This window comes from Phalacrocorax carbo, chromosome 20, assembly GCF_963921805.1.
Source record: "Phalacrocorax carbo chromosome 20, bPhaCar2.1, whole genome shotgun sequence".
Classification (NCBI taxonomy): Eukaryota; Metazoa; Chordata; class Aves; order Suliformes; family Phalacrocoracidae; genus Phalacrocorax; species Phalacrocorax carbo.
Window position 1 is genome coordinate 5,502,636 of NC_087532.1, and position 23,211 is coordinate 5,525,846.

At 39.8% G+C, this 23,211-nt stretch overlaps 1 protein-coding gene across 8 annotated transcripts in view; it reads left to right on the plus strand.

Annotated features, from left to right (window-relative positions):
- Positions 1 to 23,211, plus strand: part of KIF1B (kinesin family member 1B) — a 97,303-nt gene that overhangs the window by 69,257 nt on the left and 4,835 nt on the right. For all 8 annotated transcript variants that reach the window (XM_064470270.1, XM_064470275.1, XM_064470272.1 and 5 more), the window contains 21 exons: positions 1,050 to 1,168; positions 2,961 to 3,046; positions 3,194 to 3,323; positions 3,713 to 3,872; positions 4,493 to 4,583; positions 5,156 to 5,274; positions 6,250 to 6,305; positions 8,973 to 9,081; positions 9,726 to 9,792; positions 11,221 to 11,305; positions 11,566 to 11,671; positions 16,041 to 16,155; positions 16,716 to 16,849; positions 17,375 to 17,436; positions 18,138 to 18,283; positions 18,653 to 18,892; positions 19,301 to 19,372; positions 19,987 to 20,108; positions 20,894 to 21,043; positions 21,548 to 21,740; positions 22,394 to 22,512. In XM_064470270.1, coding sequence (XP_064326340.1) covers positions 1,050 to 1,168; positions 2,961 to 3,046; positions 3,194 to 3,323; positions 3,713 to 3,872; positions 4,493 to 4,583; positions 5,156 to 5,274; positions 6,250 to 6,305; positions 8,973 to 9,081; positions 9,726 to 9,792; positions 11,221 to 11,305; positions 11,566 to 11,671; positions 16,041 to 16,155; positions 16,716 to 16,849; positions 17,375 to 17,436; positions 18,138 to 18,283; positions 18,653 to 18,892; positions 19,301 to 19,372; positions 19,987 to 20,108; positions 20,894 to 21,043; positions 21,548 to 21,740; positions 22,394 to 22,512 — 2,481 coding nt within the window. The remainder of the gene's footprint in view (positions 1 to 1,049; positions 1,169 to 2,960; positions 3,047 to 3,193; positions 3,324 to 3,712; positions 3,873 to 4,492; positions 4,584 to 5,155; positions 5,275 to 6,249; positions 6,306 to 8,972; positions 9,082 to 9,725; positions 9,793 to 11,220; positions 11,306 to 11,565; positions 11,672 to 16,040; positions 16,156 to 16,715; positions 16,850 to 17,374; positions 17,437 to 18,137; positions 18,284 to 18,652; positions 18,893 to 19,300; positions 19,373 to 19,986; positions 20,109 to 20,893; positions 21,044 to 21,547; positions 21,741 to 22,393; positions 22,513 to 23,211) is intronic.

Here is a 23,211-nt window from a genome sequence, read left to right on the forward strand (position 1 = left end):
TTTTTCCCCTTGTTGAGAGCCATTCTTTACCTGACTTGTGAGGCTTCCCAACATTTAAAGTTTTGCTCAAGCTAATCACACTGAAGTGTGGTGCTCTAAGAACTTTTGCAATTCATTGCAGACATGTCAAATAACTTAATAACTTTAGTCTAACCTTTAATTGAAAGTCTGTACAATAAAACATGTTAACTTTATTGTTCCAAAATGGACCCTGCTTGTATATACCTTTAAAAGTTAGCGTATGGCAGGATCATCCAGTACTGGGCCTCAATGCTGCTTTTCCTGTTGTACACTGTAATTTCTAAATGATTGCTCTAGAGTACTGTTGTGGTGGTTTGTTGTTTGGTTTGGGTTTTTTTTTTTAAAGAAACAAATATACTACTCCTAAAGATATTCAGCTGTGAAGACTATCGGTCTTCCACTCTCCGTACACTCAGTGAATCTTCCAAGAAACCTAAGAGACAGCTTAGGATTTACTGGGGATTTCTCATTACTCTGTATACAGTGTTACCAAATGTGTGTAGAAGAGAGGAAACATTCAGTCAATCTGTTTTGAAGAGTGTTTTAATATGTTCAGTAAAATATTTGAGGCTGCGTGAACACAGTAGATCAATTCCCTTTTAATTTATCACTTCAAACTACACTCCTGCGGTGGAAAACTCAAACAATTCTTTATCATCAGTAGTTCCTTAGTAGACTTCTACCATCTTGCTAACAGCTCCATTTACAATGCTAGTGCAATCAAAATTACCTTTTATAAAGCCATCATCTTAAATCGTCTCCTTCATACGTTTTGTAACTCACTAATATAAGCCCTGTGTCTCCAATATACTCTGGTTTGAAGCATTTTGTGGCTTGACTTAGCTTTGACACTGCTGAAGAGCTCTGTGTGGACAATATGGCTACAGGACTGCAGTGCAGGTCTAATAGATGGAGTAAAGTAGACTGTCTGAAGATTTGAATGTCCCATTAGCCAACCAAATACTGCAGTCTGGTTTTGCAGATGATTGCATAATGTTGTTTGTGTTTTCTTTCCTTCCTGTTACCAGAGCATTTGTATACCTGAGCAATCTGCTGTACCCGGTGCCTCTTATTCACAGAGTAGCTGTTGTTAGTGAGAAAGGAGAAGTACGAGGATTTCTGCGAGTAGCAGTGCAAGCTATAGCAGGTGAGATACTGTGAGAGCTTTACATTGCAACTCTTTGGTACACTATGAATAGCTGCAGCTTTAAAAAGCAAACAAACCTGAATAATTTTAGTGTTACAAAAACACTTATTCTTTATTATTATTTTGCTTTTGGATTTTTTTCGTTGGTGTGATGTGAATCGTATGGACCAAGCGTGACTAAATCTGAGAATAGTGCTACTGATCAGAAACTTCTGAAGTGATGGTCTTGACAGCTTAAGTTTCTACCTGGCAACTAATGCAACACTGCTTTTTAAGACAGTGAAAGGGCTAACTAGTGTCAGCAAGTCTAAAAACCAATAACAAAGCAAAGGTTTTATTTCTGGCACCCAGTAGAAATAGTGCACAAGAGTATATGCAAGTTTGATAGTTGTGATGACTTGCAGAAAAGTTAAATGTACCGCATGTTTGCTCTTCTCAAACTGTCCTTTTTAATAATACTCAGAAATGTGCTCCTCCATTTTCTGACTGAATAGCATGTGAAGAAGTTCCTGAGCTGACAGTTTTCAGCATAGTATAAACAGACATCAGCAGTTTTCCATTTCATTGCCTCACTAAAATGTGTTGAGACTTAGAAGCTGCTTTAACATACTGTTTAATCACCAAGAATTATCAGCTTTTCAGAAGTAAAGGATAGATATGTGGGGGATGGTAACAGCTTCATCCAGTTTTGCAGTGCCATTGTACATGTGCCAGAGCTTAACTGCAGTCTCCTAGTCAGCTGCTAATATTTTATACTTTTCCAGTATGGCGTGAGCTAGTTGAGTTTTACTGTTGGTAGTTTGCCATGTCTTATCCATGCTGCTCAGAGCACAGATACTTCCCATAATTTGTCCTCTCTAGCAGTGGCGAGCTGCCAACATTTCTTTATTGTTTAGGTAGGGTAACCTTGGAAGTTTCACTCTCCATGGGAACGTATAATGAAATCTCAGACTCTGAAGATGTGTAAGAATTGCTCTGGCAGGGACTAAAACAGCAAGTGAAATCTATTTTAATGTGTACAAAAGTCTCATTGCTAGCTTGGTTTGGTCTCCTTAACGTTGACCAAGTATTTCCAAATAAATATTCTATTTATCTATCCAAATAAATAGAATACACCATGGGTAATAGAAATTGAACTGGAGATATTTCTTGAAAAAAAGGCATTATTGGATCCCTAAGCAGAGTTTCAGAACACATTCTGAATCCTGGGATTTCTCCTGCAAGCATGCATTTACTGTGGAAAAAATATCTGGCATTTAACCAGGCCTCGATGTTGTTACTGTCCACAAAGAGGAGGAGGTTAAATGGACAGATTGTACAGGCAGAACCGCCTTTCAGACTTACAGCATGTACTTGTGAAGCTTTACTAGCGTGACTGCTTAGTTTATGGCTACAGAATTTTGGATGGCATTTTAAATCAACATAAGTATACATTCCCATGTGGGTCGTTGTACTATGGCATGTTAATTCACCTCAGATATAATAAATAGAAGTAAATAAATAATCAAAATTGAGTGCTGAAGTTGTTATACGCTCAAAATTCTCTAAAGTATATTCATGGTGAAACTTCATAGCTTGTCTTGTTGTTTTCCCACACTTGAGTTTATAATGGATAGATTTCTGCTATGAATTTTTCCAGCACTTACTCGAATCTGTTACTGGATGACCTGAACCAGGCCTCTTCCACTTTACAGAATGGTTTCCATTGTAATCAGAATTTTCATTTAGATGACTCTGAGGGTTTTTCTCTCTCCTCCCCATAATGTTTGTTCTTTTTTTTCCTGTTTTTCAGCTGATGAAGAAGCCCCAGATTATGGATCTGGTATTCGACAGTCTGGCACAGCTAAAATTTCATTCGACAATGAATATTTTGATAAGGTAAGAAGCCTTAAAATTGAGTTAAGTTTCTTTGAGTGCAATAGTTAGTGCTTCTAAATGAAAAATAAGTAATGCGGGGGGGAGAAGGGGATGGGAAAACCAGAAACTGCAGGAACCTGTTACATACAACTCCATTTAATTTTTCAGAGTGATTTTTCCTCAGTCGCAATGACTCGGTCTGGACTGTCATTGGAAGAGTTAAGAATTGTGGAAGGGCAAGGACAGAATTCAGAGGTTACCACTCCTCCAGAGGAGATCAACAGAATGAATGAGCTAGGTAAGCAAGAAATATGTAGTCATTTTGGAGAACCTAAGGGAAATCTGGGACACTTTCAGTCAGAGATAGAAAGAGGTTCTGAGTGTCCTTCAAGAATGTGATAGGTAGGGAGAGTTGTAACTGACGGGTTACACACGATAGATGTTGGAGTTGTTCACCTGAGGAACTGTGCAGAAGAGCTGTTCCCAGGTATTTGGAGCTTTTGATTAGCAGCAAATAATTTGGGCTCAAAAGAAAAAAACAAAAAAGTGTGATGGGACTATACTGTTGCCTGAAGGAATATTTTAAGAAGAGAAAGGAGGAAAAAGGAAGTAAAAAAAAAAAAAAAAAAAGAGAAAAAAAGAAAGAGTTATTTCATATTTCATGTGGGATGTTTGTTTCTCCCCAAGACTTGAAGTCAGCCACCTTGGATGGAAAGATGACTATGGAAGGATTCACTGAAGAAATCGGTGATCACCTGAAACTGGGTAGCGTGTTTACCTTCCGTGTGACAGTGCTCCAGGCTAGCGGCATCCTTCCTGAATATGCAGATATTTTCTGCCAGTTCAAGTACGAATTTGTCCTTATTTACATTACGTGATGAATGATTTGATAGAGAGTGCAAATAATAGTGGGCAATGGAGGGTCTGATTGCAAGCTTTTCAAATTGGTGGCCGTGGGGTTGGTGTAGCAGAGAAAAATACCCTGGCAGTACTGGAATTCCTGTTACAAGCAGAACCTGCTTTGTGTTAGCTTCGTGTTAAGGAGTAAGGTTTTGCAGAAATGAATTAAGAATCAGTGATCTCTCCAGTTACTAGTTATAGATATCTCAAGTTTTTGCTTGATATAATGGTTTTTATTGTGAAAACTTCAGTATTAGATTGTACATATGCGCAATTAGAATGAAAGCTGTATGACCCTTGAGTAAATCAGTGGCTCTCAAGTGAAAGTGTTCTTTGGCTTAGTTTCTTAAGAGGAGAAAAAATGGGAGTAATAAAGACACAGAACAAGTACAGGAATTGTAGTCCTGAAGACTAGGGTATTGCTAGCTTTAGGCCATTACTCAACTCCCTGTAAAGTTCTAGCAGAATAAATCTATGGGTTTCCTTTCAGTGTTGGGTTCACAGCACGGCAGTCTTCACTAAACTGTTCTGGGTGGTTTTTTTGTTTCCTTTTTTGTTTTTTTAAAGCTTTTTACATCGGCATGATGAAGCTTTCTCAACAGAACCTCTCAAAAACAATGGTCGAGGGACTCCCCTTGGGTTTTACCATGTTCAGAACGTAAGTAAAAATTTACATGAATAGTAAGTGCCTGTTTTAACACTAGGATCTGTGTGTATCCTTCTTGTTAAACTCATGAGAGGTGTATAGGGAAGGGGGGCACAGGGAATTATTAAGAACAGGCAGTAGGAGGAGTGATCAGGTGAATGATGCAATTCCTAGTGGAGAACAAAATGTAGAATGACTCTGGCAGCTTTAACTCTTCTGTTTCACCTCTACTTCCTGCCTTTGAATTCTCTGTTTCCTTTCCAGGATGTTCAGTGAAAGCAGTCTAGAGCTCAGGAAATAAAATATATGTGCATAGCACTGCTCATGATCTCAGATGAGCTGAATATATCTATGAACTGTGTAAATCTTTGCTTACGTGTAGCCCCTCTTCTACTTAAAATGCCTGATATTGAGGCTTTCATTTTCTCCTTTATCAGAGAGTAGAATTAATGCCTAAATCAAAAAGGAATGCAATTGCTTTTACTGTGAGTGGTGCTAAACTATGTGAAAAACAGACCCTAAAATTCACACTTACAAGATTTCCTTTTGTATGTCTCATTTTCTTTCCTTACTTTGCCTAATAGATTGCTGTGGAAGTGACAGAATCATTTGTGGAGTACATCAAAACAAAGCCTATTGTGTTTGAAGTCTTTGGACATTATCAGCAGCATCCTCTCCATCTGCAGGGGCAGGATCTCAACAGGTATTGTTCACTCTTCTGGCATAAAGGCTGCTTTTGATCATGCTCAGCTTAGCTCTGAAGTTTGGGCAATACTTTTTCACACTCCTGAAATTATGTAGCCGCACCCTGACGAGCAGAATTCCTGACCGATCTAAGAGTGCTGGCAGAGGCCCATTTACTGAGCATAGTATGCTTCGTTACTGAGTGATGGAATTCTTCTACCATCTCAAACATGGAAAGCTGTTTTGCCAATACAGCTGCATCCACGCTACAAACACTGTGGTGGTAGAAGATTGTACTCAGAACTTCAGATCTCTGTGAGTTCTGGGTAAACTTTTGCAGTGTTCCAAGACGAAGTGTTCCCTCAGGGCAAGTGGCCTGATGCATGAAGGTAGGATGACAAAAGAAGAGAGATGAGATTAGGGAGAAAAGAAAAGGCTCTCAACCTTTTCACATGCTAGTGCCAAAGATGCTGAGCACTTGAATTTTTGGAATTGGGGAAAGGGCCCCTAGTCCTGTCATCTTCATAGCTTAAGGGAGGAGGCTATTGTCCAGAGTGCTTGGCCTGGTTAGGCCTCCTGCTGTAGGAGCAGCTGCAAAGAGGAAGCATGTGCTGGTTTTAAGAGGAAATGCTGGCTGAGGCTTGTTCCCTTTCCTTAAGTTATTTTGGGAAATGCCTGTTATCCACTTAAATTTTTGGTGTAGAATGGGGGTAGAACAGTTGGAAATTGTAATTAATTCTAGCTGTCAGTAAAAAAAAAATTAAGTTAGAATAGAAAAAGGACATAGGTTAGTCTGAGAAGTGTGCTCGGTCCACTTGTTTTTCTGACAGGTGATATTTACCTGTCTTCATGGGATTTTGAGCATATTTTTAGACACAAAAATGGTTGGAAGGACTGTACTGGGGGTGTACGATACATACATGTGTGCGAATTTGTGTATATTTTTTTATGTTTAGCTCCCTCTGTATTGATAACTCTTTTCATTTCCCTGTAGCCCTCCACAGCCTTCACGAAGATTCTTTCCTCCCCCTATGCCACTCTCAAAGCCAGGTGAGAACAGTTCTTTAATTCTGTACATCAGATGTCTGCTACTGAAAATGAAGGTTGTACTGTATTCCTGAGCTATTCAGGACACCAAGAAATGTAATGGAGTGAATGTTGCAAAGGGCATTGGATCTCTCTTTGCTGGCTGCCTTCCTTTTTATGTGTTCTTTTCAACCTCCTCTTGCAGGAAGTGCTGCTTGGTTTGTTAAAGGGTAGAATTTAATTCCTGAGGTGTTGACCATATTCCATGAGATCTGTCGATGGCTCTTTATGTACTTACTGAGCACTTGACTGGAAATTTGCTTATTCATTAACCGCTTCAACTTTTTGCTCTCTAACATTCTTGGTTAGTGAGTCAGTCTTGTTGAAATGACCCTTGATTTTCTTTGCTTAATTATGATAATGCATGCTGAACTCTTTTGTGGCTTTTCTTTTCCATTTCACCTTTTATTTCCTCCTTCTCCAGCTTTTTCTCACCTGCATATTTCTACCATCCTTTTTTTGTGTGTGTTCCATTCCCTTTGCAGACCATGAAAGAAAAATTGAGTTGATTAGGTATCTTATGTCTGGCTATGTAAACGTGCATGTGCTGAACACGCTATCTGAGCATGCCAACGTGCTTGCATCCTCTGCTGTGGCTGCTTTCCAGGATGGAGCTGACCAGCTGCCACCTTTTCTCTTTCTGCCTGTTCCCAGTTGTCAGAGTGAGCGGGCTCCTAAACGAGATGGTTAGTAGCCAAACTTGATCTATGGTAGACGTAGAAGTAGTTCCAAAACGTGCTTCAAAATTCCTTTTTTCTTATCTTTACCATGTACTGTTCTTGGGACTAGAAACTGCCAGGGTTGCAGTCATGGAAGGATGGTGCTGTGCTTAAGTTTCAGGCTATTCTAGAGAGAACCATACAGAGAATCTATAAACTCCAGTGTGCTAGGTGCCACAGATTCTTCTGTGTCACTGGATCTGTTCTGGAACTCTGATTTTTTTTTTTTTTTTTGTGTTCTGTATGTAGTTTTGTGAGATTGGGATGAGAGATGCTGCATATGAAAAAACAGCTAGCTGTAGAGGAAACGTTCTGCTGTGTTCTATATAGGTTTGCTTTTCACTCATCATCTTCTTTTGCCACTAATAGTGCTGTTCTTCACCTATATTCGTGTTCTGTTTTATTATTTAAAAAAAAATAAAATCATACATGCTGGTTATTAATTTTGCCAGTGCAAGTCTGTGAGAACTTCTAGAACCAGCTTTCATGTTTTGTGAAATGTGTCTGTCTTGTTTTCTCTACTGATGCTTTTGAGTTTCTGTGGTTAGCAGTTAGCTTGAGTGACTCGTGTGTTTGATGTTCCTCTTGCTGTCGACAGCATTGAGTCCAGCTGTAATGAGTTTATGTGCAGCTACATGATATGATGGGTCTAAGAGAATAACTACCCTGAGTAATGAACAGGAAGAGTGAACAGTGACACTGAAGCTTGCTACCCAGCGTGATGGAGCTGTAGTGCTGGAATTAACTGCTTCTTACAAAATCTGTCCCTCTGAGGTGGCTGCTATTTCATCCAGAAAAGAAACAGAATTCACATTTTGTTTTTCAAAAGAGGCTACACAGGCACACCTCTAAAGACCTTTTCTGAACTGAGGGCTCTTAGGCCGTGCTAGTGCACAAGAAACCAAGTCATGGTAGAAGCTGAAGGATACACAGAAGTGTGATGATAAGAGTACCTAAGGAACACTTGAGCAACGGAAGAATGGGTCTTGAGAGGCTGGAAGGGAGAGTAGTTATTTGGCTTAATAAAAGCAATGAGTTTAGTATACAAAAGGAGAAAAACAGAAAATCAATTTCAGAGTTACAAAAATACTTGTCAGAATACACAGGAACAAAGCTTTTAAAATGTTCCCATTTACAAAAATGAAATGAGGGAACGGATAAGAGAAGTCATGTAATGATAGCTAAAAGTTGGATGTAAGTATGCGTGAAGGAATATCGGCTTATTTCTAGAATTTCAGTTATCCCAGTCTGTTTTTTAACATGGTTTATCCCTAAGTTTGTATGAAAGGAATTAGAGAGGATCTGGCCGGTAGTAATCACTAATACCAAGGCATGAGGAACCCAGAGACATACTTTGGCAGGGTTATGGCTCTGGAATAAGTCTTGTTTGACCTTTTTACATTCACATACTATTATCTAAACTGGTACAGGAGACTAGTGGTTTGTAACATGAAGAAGTGAAGACCGAAGTTTTAAGTACTTGATTTTTTGTTTTTCTTGTGTGGGGAAGAGGAAATGTACTTTATGGGTGAGTAATGTTGCGGATGAACAGACCTAAGCAATTCTAAATCACAAACTGTTAACCCATAAAGTAACTGATGCACATTTGAGGAAACTTTTTCTGTGGATCTGGAGAGACTGCATATTTTTACAACCTTTTTGGATACACTTTTGTTATTAATTTTTTTTTTAATCTAGTAACTTAGATTTTAAGACAGGGTTCTGAGAAATAATGGTTGCTGTAAGCAACGTAATTTTCATGGAAGAAAGGTGTGGTCTGCATATCTACATGAAGTATATAGAATCACTGAAATGACATGTTTCTGTGAGCCCTAGGGTAAGCTTTACTTGTCCAGTCTTTGTAAACCATTCTTTTCTTTTTTTCTTCTTTTTTTTTTTTTCTTCCTTTAAGTGCCAGCTACAAAGCTAAATACTATGAGCAAACCCAGCTTGGGACAGAGCGTGAGCAAATACGACCTCCTTGTGTGGTTTGAGATAAGCGAATTGGAGCCAACAGGGGAGTAAGTCCTGTATTAATCTTTTATGTTTTAAGAACAGTGGTTTATGGGAGTTTGATCTCCTACCCTTTGTTCTGTTCAGACAAGGTTGATGCTTAGCAATCATTATTGGGCAGTGGCCTGGCTTATTGTCAGCCTGTTGTCTGGCTGGTTTGTACTGATTGGGTGTAAATTCTGCTGGTGTTTGTTGTCCCCATTGTAAAGGACTGAAGAGACAGAACTACATTCTTTCACACTTGAAGTAATATTTCCGCTTTGAAAGCCCGTGCACACCAGCTGAACAGGTTCTGGCAAAACTTACCCTGTGTAGGCCATGAATTCAGATTCTTTGGGTCACTAGAGACCAGAGTTCTAGAAGATATCTAGCGGGCCCTATTTTATGTTCACCTCTGTTTTCCCCTGACAGTTTTTCAGGGATTATACTGAGAAGTGAGTTCCACAGAGTTTTCCAGGTGTACTGGAAGTACAGTATATGATACTTCCGTATTTCACTGATACTGTGGTCCAATAGAGTCCAGTCTGAGAGTCAGTAGAAACACTCTTATTTCCTCAGACATATGGAGAGGTGACTGTTGGCAGCAGAATACAGAGTAAAGGTGCTGTGCTAGTATATCTTTCTCGCCTGTTGATTTGACTGTCTTATACAGGTATATTCCTGCTATTGTGGACCACACTGGAGGCCTGCCCTGTCAGGGGACGTTCCTGCTTCACCAGGTACTAATGGAGGCTGTAGAACAGCAAGTTTCATCTCTGGGGGGCGATTAGAATGCTAATGACTGGATTTTGCATCTTTCATGTCCTCTCCCACGCAGCTGTCTAATGATAGCTGTAGGGTCAGTCATCTTTCAGTCTGTACTTAGTCTGTTAGCTATGGGCTATGAGGAGAATATGTTTGGCCACTAGTATACTGCTGTTTCCTTTGCTTATTAGTGTGCATCCCACTCATGAAAGATGAAAGCCTTTTAAAAAGCAGGAACCTTTGGGACCAGATTTGTGCCTTCAGTGCTCTAACATCTCTACCAAGGACACAGAAGGATCATGTGGATTCAACTTTTATTGGACCTTTTCCACTGCATATGGCTCTAAGACAGATCTACACAATGACCATGTCTCAGTGCATTTTAAACACCAGTAGTTAAGCACAAATGCTAATGTAATAATCCTTAATAATAATTTGTCTTTAGCTATATTCTAAAGATAATCCTAGTTAAATATTGTTTATAGGTTTATCTTACGTTTTTTCTACTCTCAAATTCTCAGTTCCTTTTTCATGGACTTTACCTGTGACTTGCATTTCCTCTTCTCTTAAAATGATAGGAACAGTTCTTATAGTTTAGGAATAATGGTCATATTCTGTTTCTTAAAAAAAAAAAATGTTACTCAGCTCTGGATTTACCAGTGACTTCATCAGTTACTTCCTGTTCAAACCAGGGTAATTCTACCCATTGTAATTCCACTGCCAAATCCGCGATATAGGCAAACATCTTTCAACTTCTTTTGAAACAGTTACACACAAATCACCTTGTCCCGTGATAGTTGTCATCTCCATTTGGAAGAGTGGAACCAGTTGAAACCAATACCTGGGGAATTTTTCTTTTTCAGATATGGTGTTTATTCTACAATTCTACTTTCTTCCCAGCTATTACAGAGTTTTATTATATTTTTATTTGTAACAGATATATGTGACAAAGGAAGAGAATATCTGCATGAGTAGTTGCTATTTTTTAGTAACTTATTTTGGTAGATAAACTTTTTCTTTTGGTAGGTACACTTTAATATAAGTATTTAAGCACACATTACCCAAGGATTTGCTTCTTGTTGTGGTCAACTCTGATACGTCCCAGGGACCATACATACCTTCTTTGAGAACGTAGTAACAATTTCAGGACTATTTTAGGTTAAAAATCTCTGCCTTTGTGGAGTGAGGAGGGAGAAGTGTAATTTCTGTTACATAACAGAATATAATATTGCTCTTAGTTAATTTTAGGACCCTGAAACACAGGTGTTCAGTCACAGTTACAGACTAATTTAAATACTCTTACTTGCTTCATTTTTCCAATGCACTTGCAAAATAGATGATGTTTGTGTGTATGTGTGTGCATGTGAATACTTCACCATTGTTTTGGTTTTGATCTCTACCAGGGAATCCAGCGTAGAATCACAGTCACCATTATCCATGAGAAGGGCAGTGAGTTGCACTGGAAAGATGTGCGAGAGCTGGTGGTTGGTGAGTGTATTGTTTTGCATGTTGCTATGTAAGGAAGAAAAAGCACTAATGGTAATTTCTCCTTATATCAGATTCTGTCATCTTTGAGTACTGTCTGTGAGAGGAGGATTTTGAAAAAGATCCAGAGGAAAAACTTCAGTTTTGCAGCTTCCACTTAGAGCTGCTTATTGATCACATAGTCTGAAATGATATTTGGAGAAACAAATTCCTTCTGTGTTTCAGGTTTAGTTTTAACTGATTCCTTCTCCTACCCTTTTCAGGACGTGTAAGAAATAAAGCAGAGGTAGATGAAGCTGCTGTGGATGCTATTCTGTCTTTGAATATTATCTCTGCAAAATACCTGAAGTCCTCTCACAGTTCCAATAGGTGAGTGAATAAAGTAAGCACTCAAGCAGGAATCTAAAATTCCTTTGACCTCTGAGATATTGGCACGATGTTTGGCAAGTTGGGAATGTTGATAATTATTAAACGTAGAATTCCATGGGCACAGGGCATACAGATAGTGAGCATTACTGTAAATTCTTGCTAATGCTGAAGTCCATTGGTCTACATGGAGGATTCGTTGATACTGCATTTGAATTACTTTCCATCTGTAAGCACCATAAAGGGAGGATGGAAAAGACCAGCTTAAGAGGAGTCTCAGAATTTAACCCAGAACTTTTAAGCTGACATCAAGGTTTGTTGCTAGAGTACAGCACTGAAGTACAAGGGTAATCTCAGGGATATATTTCTGGATGTGCACATACCTATATTATTCCTGGAACAAGCATGTGACAATTTAAGCAAGAGCCATGCTTTGTAAATTAAATTTAATAATTTGTGGATTTATACAGATGTACCAAAAATTGACTCCGGTTCTAATAAGGGGGTGTCTGTTCCGTGTAACTGCAGTCATTTGGACAACAGCAGGGGCCCCTGTCTGAGAGGTTTCTGGCTTCATGTGTCTCCTCATTAGGGTGCGTTGCTGTAAAGATCAGTCAGACTCCGCATTGTTTTGCTTCAGTGTCTGCAACAAAGGGCAGTGAAGCAGAATGCTGCATTGCCGGCACAGCCTCTCCCTCCTCTGACATCAGCCAAGTCACTTGACCACTCTGTGGCTCTGTTTAGCTGGTGCAAAGCAGGAATATCTCTGAAATTTAACTCTGAACAAGTGTTTCCAGAGGGGAGGGGGTTGTTTTGGAGCCCATCTCTGCTGCAGCTGCTGAATGCTGGAGGCGGGTATCCTTCTAGGCGCTGAAATGGCTTCTTCCTTCTCTGTTAGAGGCTTGGACTTTGAAATACCGCTGCGATATTAAAGGTGGATTCGGGACGCTGCTCCTATCAACTGAATGTCTTCCTGCCACCTAGTGTCTGTAAATGCATGCAGTCACAAGTGTTTTTAGCAGTTATTCTTTGCCTCCCACTGAGAAGTGGGTATGTTACTGTATTTGAATTAATGGGTCAATGTAACTGGAATGTAAGGGGACCGTTGCTAGTGTCCAGTCTCATACTATTGGATTTGCAGTTGGAAAGCCCTGTACTTTCTGTTCTCTAGCAATTTCAAGAAATTCCTCTATAGCTGTGTAGTTTCCCGTTAGATGGGCTGCTTGGATGAAGGATGAGTGTGGGTGAAGTGAAGCTGTTGATTATCCCTTACAAAATGGTGAGGCTTAAGTTGCGGGATGAGTGCATGGCAGGGTGATGGAACGGGATTGAAGCCCTGGTAAGGGACATGTCTGATGTTTGCTCGTTGTCTGTAGACTTGTTTTCTGGTTGGTAGGTTTGTTTTTTTTCTTGTTTTGACTTGTTGTTTTTTTTTTAAGTCCATTTGTTCTGTTCCTCTCAGCTGTTGCTTCTCTGTTCTGCTTTTGGCTGCACTAACTGAAGCTCTTTCTATGTTTTTACAGGCTCTTTCTTGATAAGGATATGCCTAGGTATTTTCTGTTTGTTTCCTTTGTACATAAAGATTCTTGAAAATAGAATGCTTTATGTCCCATTTGTATTGCTGCCACTTCTCTTTTAGCTTTTACTGAATTCTGTTAGCATGCCGCTTAGCTCTTCCAGAAGTAGTATACCTCCCCCTCTGTTGTGTCAGGTGTTTATTCAGGTACAATTCAGTGGGAGACTTGTGAAGGTAAACTTTCCTTCACATGTAACAGGTAGCTTCCTTTGTTCGATCTTTCCAGTTCTCAAAATGTGCCATAGGCCCTATTTGTAGTCCTTGCTATTTTCTTCCTTTGTTCTCTATCAAAGAACTAAATTTGGAATTTCTTACTGTCTCTGACTCTGTAAGGCTTGCCGTGCTTGACGTACCAAGTCAAGGACTGAATGATTAGGTTACTTGAAATTCCAGCTCAGAATTGCACTGAACAAAAAGCAGTGGCTGCCATGTGACTGGCATCCAACCTCTGTTCTTAGGTTGGATTTGCATCTGAAATTTAACCATGTGATTGCTGCTGCTTAGTTTACCACTTGGCAGAAAAGTGAGACGTAGTAGCTGCTCAGACTGGATTCCTCTTTCACCTTCCAAACTGGATCACAGCCAAGCATGCTGGCTGCATAGTCTGGGACAATGTGCTCTCTGCTTTTTTGTGTTCTGCCTCTTTGAAAATGAGAAGACTTTAAGTCTTCAATGCCCTCAATTCAACACCTTTCGCTAATGCTAAAATCCAGTTAGAAATCAGTTCTGACTTAAATCAGTGCCTTTAACCTGTTTCTCCTGTCTTTCGTGCTTTGCTTGTTTAGTGCTCCATTTCCTTCCTTGCGCTGTTGGCTGTGCTGAAAGAATTTTGCTCACTTCTGTTTTTTGTCTCCCTCTATAACTATTCTATCAAGTTCTGGTTTGGACAAGCAAGACTATGTATATGTAACTTCCTGGCTAGACAAAATCCAGTAGAGTAGCTGACTTAAAGCTATGTTTGTCTTCAACTCGGTGTTCATCCAAAAAACCATCATTTTGCTCAAGAGGGGCATTAGGTCTGCACTGATGGACATTTACACCTGTGTTCTCTCTTCATGATGAGAAGTCATGTTTGGCAAATGGTGCAGGGCTGATTCAGGGCTAGGCACACTAGCTTTCCTATCTGTGGAGATCCAGGTTTTACTACTTTTTCTTCCACCCAGATAGTATATCTGGAGCTTGCTAAAACTTTAAAAAATTGTTCTCGTAACTAAGACATGGTGGAAGATTAAAACATAGGGACTCAACACAGATTTGTAAAGGGTTAGAGGACAATGTGTTGTTTGCCTGATCTAACTCAAGTAAGGACTATTACATTACAGTGCTTTTACAGTTACCAATTACTTAGCCTTTAGAATATGTTTCTCTGTAGCATTTTTAATAGAAGCAAGCCATTTAGAAGGCACTTCTTCAGTATGCTACCTCAAATGCAAACAGTATTTAGCTACATTCTCAAATTATATTACTTGACTGCTCAATTCATGGTGTCCCAATGTATTAGCTCAGAATTGTGTGATTGGTGTCAGAAGAAGGGGAATCTTGGCAACTCTACTTGAGATCCGAACTCTTTGCTTCTGATGTCTGCTCTGTTTCATGTTTCTCTTTGGTTTGGTTTGGTGTTTGTTATACCTTCCTTTCCCCCCCAGCCTGCTTTTTGTCATTTGTTTTTGGTTTCATTTTCTATTTGTCTGAGTTGGCCTCGGGCATTAGTACAGAAGGCCTTTAGAAATAAAACTTGTTTTAAAAAATAATACACATGAAGCACTTTCTTGCTTTTAGTACCACATCATTTGGAATTGAAATGGGATGGAAAAGCTCAACGGCAAGGGCATTTGGGAGGAAAATTATGTGGAGGTGATGAAGAATTAATACCTTTTTTTTTCTCCTTACCAGTGTTGAAAACTGCAAAGTGTGCTGTATTTCTGAATAAGGGTATAGGACTTCTTTCCAAAGAAACCTATGTGAAATCAGTCTCTACCTGTGGGAGAGGAGAAAGCTTATTTCCCTAAGCCCCTGTTAGAGAGGAGAGAGTGTAATGGTGACTCTAGACCTGATGATTTAGCTGTCCTGTGTATGATGCTGTCTCTCACTTCTTTAGGTTTTTAGATGAACCTTCCTGATTGCTGGGGTAGAACTGTGGGAGCCTTCAGCTCCTTTCTTTTCATGTACAAAGTTGAAGAAACTTCTTACAAAAGTTTGTGTTAGATCTGCAAGTTTTACTTGAAGCTAGTAGGGACTAGAAAGAAATCTTTATCACTTGAATATAGGACTTATCCCTACCTATCAGTCATTCTGACTTGCTATCAGAAGCCGCTGAGTTTATATGACTAAGCATTAGAGGGATCTCTTCTGTCGCTATATGTTAGTTCTAAAATCTGGTGTAGAATGAGTGTTGCTTATGAAAAAGAATCCTCCCATGCACTTTGAATGTCTGGCTGGGCTGAATTGCACCTGAAGCAATGGAGAGGAATTCTGTCTTTTTAGAAACAGTGTTCTTTATTGCTGACTTCCCTGTGGTGTTATGACAGCTTTTGTTCTCTTCCATATTCCCTCTTTTCTCTTTCCGATTAGTCTTTTTTTTTTGTAACAGGCAGTGGTTTCTTATGCCACCCTATTTGAGGTAGATATAAGTAATGTTGGGAAAGAAGTTCTTTGCTTCAAGTATTTGTTATCTAAGCCATCGGGATCAATAGCAGTCATAGTGGATGATGTCAAGGAAGAGATGCTCTGCACTGACAGATGAGAGGAATGCAGAGGAACTCGTACTATTGAGCTTTTACTGTGCTTTTTTCCCAGGACTTTCTATAGGTTTGAAGCAGTTTGGGATAGCTCCTTGCATAACTCCCTTCTCCTCAATCGAGTGACACCATATGGAGAGAAGATATATATGACCCTTTCTGCTTACCTGGAGGTTAGAGATCTGTGTCTTCCTTTTTGCTTGTGACGCAAGTATAACTGTTTGAGACAGTGGACAGTGTGTACCTGAGATGAATACTTACTTGACTAAGTGATTTTGAATCCTGAAGCCAGTGAAAGTCATTTTCTGAGAACAGGCTGGAAAAAATCTATTCACAGTTAGCATCTTTTTGTCAAGGTATTACTGCTTCGCAACAAATGTGAAGTGAAACTGGTGATCTCTTACTTTTCTGTGCCTTATTTTATCTATCTTTGTATCTGAAAATCTGTTGAAATCAGTGAACATTAAAATCACTGAGTACTACTAGTACTAGAACATTGGCCTAGCTCTTGGCTTTGTGTGAAGATACTGTTGGTGAAACAATTGTACTACAAAAACCGACAAGATGCATCAAGAAATTTGACAATTATCTTGCACAGAAACACATGCAAAACCCCTTCACCAAAGACCCAAATGAGAACAAATTTCAAAAAGCTGTCCCACAAGAAGAGGGAAGCAGTATAACTTGGCATGGTTGTCTGCAGCCACTCATTCATTACTGTTTTTTCTCCTAGCTTGACCACTGCATCCAGCCTGCTGTTATAACAAAGGATGTTTGTATGGTCTTTTACTCACGAGATGCCAAGATCTCTCCACCACGATCGCTACGCAATCTCTTTGGCAGTGGTTACTCCAAATCTCCAGATTCGTAAGTTCAGTGACAAATTTTGGTATTGATGTTTTATGCCAGTATATGCTTTTTCTCCTAGAGGGCAAGGGGAGAATGTAGCTTAGTGTTCTTTATTTCTTCTTTGAAAGTCTATCTAGTTACAGTTCTCCAGTCTGGTTTTGAACATTCTTTCTTGCTTGCATTTATTTCAGTGTAACTCTGATGGCTTCTCTCTTTACTGACCCCTTTTCCAGCCTTCTGACTGAACAGTTGGGAAGAGATCCATTTTTCAGGCTTGCACATAGATGACCCTGATGGTGACCTGGAATTTACTGCAGCAGCTGCTCTCTGAATCTAATGCAGGGTGGAGGGGAACATGGGGAAACGCCATTTTTAGAGACCTTGCAGTCTGTCCTGGCTATTTTAGGCCAAGATTAGAATTCCGATGTAGTTCTAACTAACAACTGTACTTAAACTCCTAATTTGGGGACTATTTAACTAAAGTTAATGCACTTTATTTCTGAAGATAATAGGTGTTTTTTTCCTCTGGTTTCTTGTGAACAGCAATCGAGTAACTGGGATCTATGAACTAAGCCTATGCAAAATGGCAGACACAGGAAGTCCAGGTAAGCAGTGACTGGGTGTTCAAGTGATAAAGATGTTGTAAACTGAAATATTGCAGAAAATTTCATAGCCAGACCAGAGTAAACACTTCTGTCCAGATATGAAATGCAGGAACGGCTTCCCAGGAGCAATGGAACATTGCTATTCCATATAAACCACTTACGCAGGCTTTTACTTTTGACTTGGGTCTATGTTTAACATTGGTGACCCAAGAATTCACTGAAAAATATCTGACATGGGTATGTCAGGAAACCGGGCATGTACCTGGATCATAGACTTATGGGGCATAATACATGGCTCCTGGCTAACACAGCTGAGACTTGGTTTTGCAGCAATAGTTTTCTCTTGGTCTTTTGAAGGTATTGCTGATATCTGATGCAATCTTGATAACGTGGAAGGAATGTATTTCACATAGTATCAGTACCTTCTTCCTCGAAGACCTGGCAATGGAAGTTCTTGTGTTGAATTAGACTGAACGGGAGTTTGTGTTGTATCATGGTCAATAGAAATACCTGAATGAAAAAAGCTGGGCTAAATCAAATAGCTTTGGGAGGTGTGATTGCTATTAATAAAATCACTGCGTTGTGTATTTCCAGCCAAACAGGAAAAGTGTTGGCTCTTCACAGATTGCTAACTGGTGTTTCTTAGTGGCATCCTTCTGGCTATGTTTTTAACATGTCTTATGTTGTTTTTTACTGCTCAGGAATGCAGAGGAGGAGGAGGAAAGTCCTGGATACATCTGTGGCATATGTGCGAGGAGAAGAGAACCTGGCAGGTTGGAGGCCCAGGGGTGACAGCCTCATTCTAGAGCATCAATGGGAATTGGAGAAACTGGAGCTGCTGCATGAGGTGAGGAGAGAGATGGGTGAAGTGAAAGAAAAAACACAACTCTACCTTTGAATTTGCCTTTAGTCTACCCACTGTGAGACTCCCTGAGCTGAACAGGTTCCCAAATGGGAGTTTGTTCTCAAATTCAAGATTTAAATAAATTCTCCAACGGAGAAGATAAAAGGTATGTGGCTGGCTGCTGAGCAGAATCTTCAGCTCAGAATCTCAGTGTATATAACAGAGGCAGATTCAACTTCTAGTGCCATTGTAAACTCCCCTCTGTGGGGAAAATGTTTACTGGTATGAATCTTAAAAGAATGCATAAATATTCAGTGCCTGTAAAATAGGCAACGTCCTGGAGCAGATGATACTGATTTCTTTTCTTACTAGGTGGAAAAAACCCGACATTTCCTTCTGCTTCGTGAAAAGCTCGGTGACAGCATCCCCAAGTCCCTGAGTGACTCATTGTCTCCCAGTCTGAGCAGCGGAACCCTCAGTACCTCCACCAGCATTTCCTCACAGATTTCGACTACAACATTTGAGAGTGCTGTGACGCCCAGCGAGAGCAGTGGCTACGACTCAGCAGATATAGAGAGCCTGGTGGATCGGGAGAAGGAGCTGGCCACCAAGGTATAACAGGAGAAAAGCATCATGGGTCTAAATTGAGGTGCCAAAATTATTAAAGATTAATGATGAGCTTCTCAGATAGCATGGCAAATATTGTATTGTATGAGTTTAATTTTAATATGCTCTGTAGTGAAATCATCCACCCTCACCAGCCAATGCTGGTGGCTGGGTGTGTGCTACGGCTGTACCTCATTCCTCTTCATTAGTAGTTCTGTAAATGAAACTTTTGAATTTTACCAAGGGAAGCGATTATTGCCCTTTTCTTCTGGGGTTTTTCACAGAAGTTTAGAATTTGTTTATTCTTTCATGAGCTGCTAAGTGTGTCTTGGCAAATTGCCTTTTGTGTTCAAATTTCTCTGAAAATCTAAATGTAAAATTCTTTTCTGTGTGTTTTGTTTTTGCCCACCTTAGTGTCTGCAGCTTCTTACTCACACTTTCAATCGGGAGTTTAGCCAGGTGTACAACAGCATCAGTGATTGTAAGGTAAATATTTCATGCAATACAATAGACTGTATTTGTAGTACAAGAGCAATGTATTTGTAGTTTCTGGAACCTGTTGATGCTATGAAGAGACAAAACACTTCATATTAATTTTCTCTATTTTCAGTCTGTTGGAAGCATTTAGTTATTCAGCATCAGGTTCCAAAGACTATTGCAGGAATTAGGAATGGTGTGAACTTGGACTATAATATAGCTTCTAGTTTATTAGCAGACTGGAAGTGCTCTTATTATCTTTCGCTACATACACTTTCCCTATGTAAAAGGATAAATTGGCTCTTAAACCTTCTGACTGTAGGGGCAGGGGACATTAAGTTGCAAACTGGATTGTCTGTTGAGGAAGTCAGGGTGTGAATAATCAGAAGAGCGGGACATCAATAACAAGCTGTCTACAGCAGTGCCATTGTATTTTCATCCCCAGATGGATTCATGATGGTTGTTTGCAAAAAATTTGGATATTGAGTAGGGAAATAGCTGATAGAAATACCCTTTGACCATCTGAGTCTTCCATGTGCTGAGTGCCATTTTCTAGCCAGGACTGAACACTAGCTACAAAAAAAATCTCCTCTGTAATATTTTGCCTGTATTTGCCCTTGTAGTTGTCGGATATTTCTCCAATTGGGCGGGACCCGTCAGTGTCGAGTTTCAGCAGTTCTACCCTCACACCTTCATCTACCTGTCCTTCTCTGGTGGATTCAAGGTGCAATTCAATTGATCAGAAGTAAGTTAAGGGTATTAAAAGAAAAACGTTACTTCTCAGCGCTTCACAAATCTCTTTGCTATGTTTTCTGATGTATTTTTCTCCCCCTTTCTTCCTTTTCCCTACTTTCATATATTTCTCCCATATCAGCTCCCTTGCCTTATCTTCTCTAATTACTCTGCACAATTATTTTTTCCTATTTTGTTCTTTTGAAGTGTTTGGGTTTTTTTTTTTTGTGCTGAAAGAACTGTCAGATGCTTGTCAGCCCAGTGACCAGTGCATCTTTGGTGTGTAGAGTCCACAAGTTTTTTTTCAGAGGTCTGTTAAAAAGACCTGCTAACAACAACCCTGAATAAACCAGTTTGGCCAGTAATCTCTGTTTATCTGTCTCAGCTGTATCTATAGAAGATCTTCTTTAATAAATTGAGAATAACTGCTTAGTGAAAGACAGGTAATTTGTACCTTCTCAGTTTAACGTCCCTGAGAGGAAGAGTGCTGACTAAGTAGTGCATTTCACATCAAGCCATAGTAAGACATATGTCTGTGTTGTGACTGTGTTTGGCAAGAGAAACAAGGGAGGAGTAGTGGGGAAACAACTTACTAGCGGTTACTATAAGTTTTATTCCACAGATTTCAAAGGAAAACATACTTGATAATTGTTCAAAAGAATCATGATGTCATACAAAATAGCCTGGACTGGAGTATGAAACTTGTAAGACAGGCCAGGCTGTAGATGCACTTCAGATTCCATTGTCACATTGAGTTGTGATTTACTTTTCTTTCTCTACCTTTTTTTTTTTTTAAAGGACACCAGAAGCAAATTCTCGTGCCTCCAGTCCCTGTCATGAGGTGGAACAGTTCCAGCTAATGCCTACAGTAGAAACTTCCTATCTTGCCAGAGCTGGAAAGAACGAGTTCCTAAACCTCGTTCCTGATATTGAGGAAATCAGACCAGGGTAAGTTTTCCATCATAGCGCAATCATGGCTTCCTGAGAGCTGTCACAAGGGCTTTCTGAAATTTGTAGGTTTTCCCCCATTTGAAGAAGGTAAATTAAACAAGTGATAGCAGAACAGCAGAGTCTGTATAGTGGTGGCAGGATTAATGGGAGTCGGGTTGATACTTGATCTCTGCAGCATTCATTCCCTGCATTTACTTAATGAATAGGATTTCCAGTGACTTATATTTAATGTCTACTGTCATCAAAACCATGACTGAAGTTCACTGAAGTAGAGATCTCTGTGGGCCCTTCTTTCTGTCAGACTTTTGCGTAGTTCTTGAAGTCAAAGTTCAGCTTGCTACAGAGGAACTTTTTCATAATACTGTTGCAGACAAAATGTATTAAGGACCAAATGTCTTTTACAGTGTTTTGCAGTTAATAGGGATACTCAGTAGGCGCCTTATTTAGGGGAAAATGTATTCCTGGTCATCTGTGGTTTTGTTTTGGTTTGTTTTTTTCCAGCTCTGTGGTCTCAAAGAAAGGATACCTGCACTTCAAGGAGCCACTCTCCAGTTCCTGGGCCAAGCACTTTGTGGTGGTTCGCCGTCCCTACGTTTTTATTTACAATAGTGACAAAGATCCTGTAGAAAGAGGAATCATAAACTTATCCACAGCTCAGGTGGAATACAGTGAGGATCAACAGGCAATGGTAAAGGTCAGTCTGAGAGCTATTGTTTATTTACCTATAGAGCAGGAACATTACACGTAGTAGTGCATCTATACCATCCTGTGTGTCATTTCTGGTCCGAGGAAATGCATCTGTGTCTTGGAGGAACGTCTGGCATCTGAGGATTCTGCCCACAAAGTTCCCAGTTTGTTCAGGGTTTCTCATGTTTTGGACACAGTTGTGCAAGTGGCTGAAACTGCTGTTATGCATCGTATTTGCTTTCATGAGCAGTGTTGGTACCATGGCCCTGTGTTCTTTTGTGTAGTGTTTTGGGGTTTTTATTTCTTGGTTTTTAAAACAAACAAAAAAAACCCAAACACCACCACAAAACCAACACACACAAACTTCCTGCAAGGAATCAGGTTAATTTTACTGGTCCATCTCAGCAGCTCTCAAAGTCCAGAGTCATGAGTTTAAATTATATTTTGTGGAAGGTGTTCCATTAGACTGACTAATAATATCCTGGAAACTAATTCCATGACAGGAGAGTCTGTCCAGTGAAGACCAGTGAAACTTAAAGACGTTAGGTAGGTCTTGGGCTTTTTAGAATTTGACATAGCGAACTATTCCTCAGAGGGGAAGTGTGCATCAGCTTCTGTGCTGGTAGACTTCAGTATTTTAAATTGTCCTTAATATTCCAGACACCCAACACATTTGGCATATGCACAAAGCATCGTGGGGTCCTGCTCCAGGCCATCAATGACAAAGACATGAATGACTGGTTATATGCCTTCAATCCACTTCTTGCTGGCACAATACGGTAAGAGGCAATTCATGGGCAGACAGTGCTGCAAAGCATAAAGATAGTGAGCTAGTCCTAAACAAGGACAGAATTTAATCTTGTTCTGAAGAATTTGACAAGACGGGTGAACTGAAGGAGGGAGGAGAGTGGGGAGGGGGGGGAAATAAAATCCAACAAGCCTTGTATTTCAGGAAATACAGTGGCGGTTGCTTTGGCTTGTGGCATTCATAACAGATGTATCCAGTCTGAATGTGTGTGGTATGCTTCACGCAATACTACATTTGGAGGCCACAGAATGGTTTCCTTGTATTGCTATTTTACAAATTTCTAAAGCTTCTTACTGCCTCTGTGCAGGCGGGTCTGGACTGCCTTTTCATTCTCTTGATTGTGAGCTGAAGCAGAAATTCTCATTTCTTTCCCTTTTTTGAACTTCTCTAGAAGTCTTCCCTTTAACACAGGTCACAGACATCCCCTGCTTGCTGGAAAGATCTTACTCTACACTACAGTAGCTCTTCCTTTCATTAAAAAAAAATAATTTTAAACCTAAGGTATTACTGTACAGCATCAAATAATTTCTGAACAGTGCAGTCCTTAAAAGATCCAGGAAAGGATCTTAAGGAATGCAGCGGAAGAGTGAGAAGCTGTTCTCATTATAGCCCTTGATGAGTTTTACTTTCTACTCTTATGGAGTTAACTAGGATTATATGAAAGGATTTT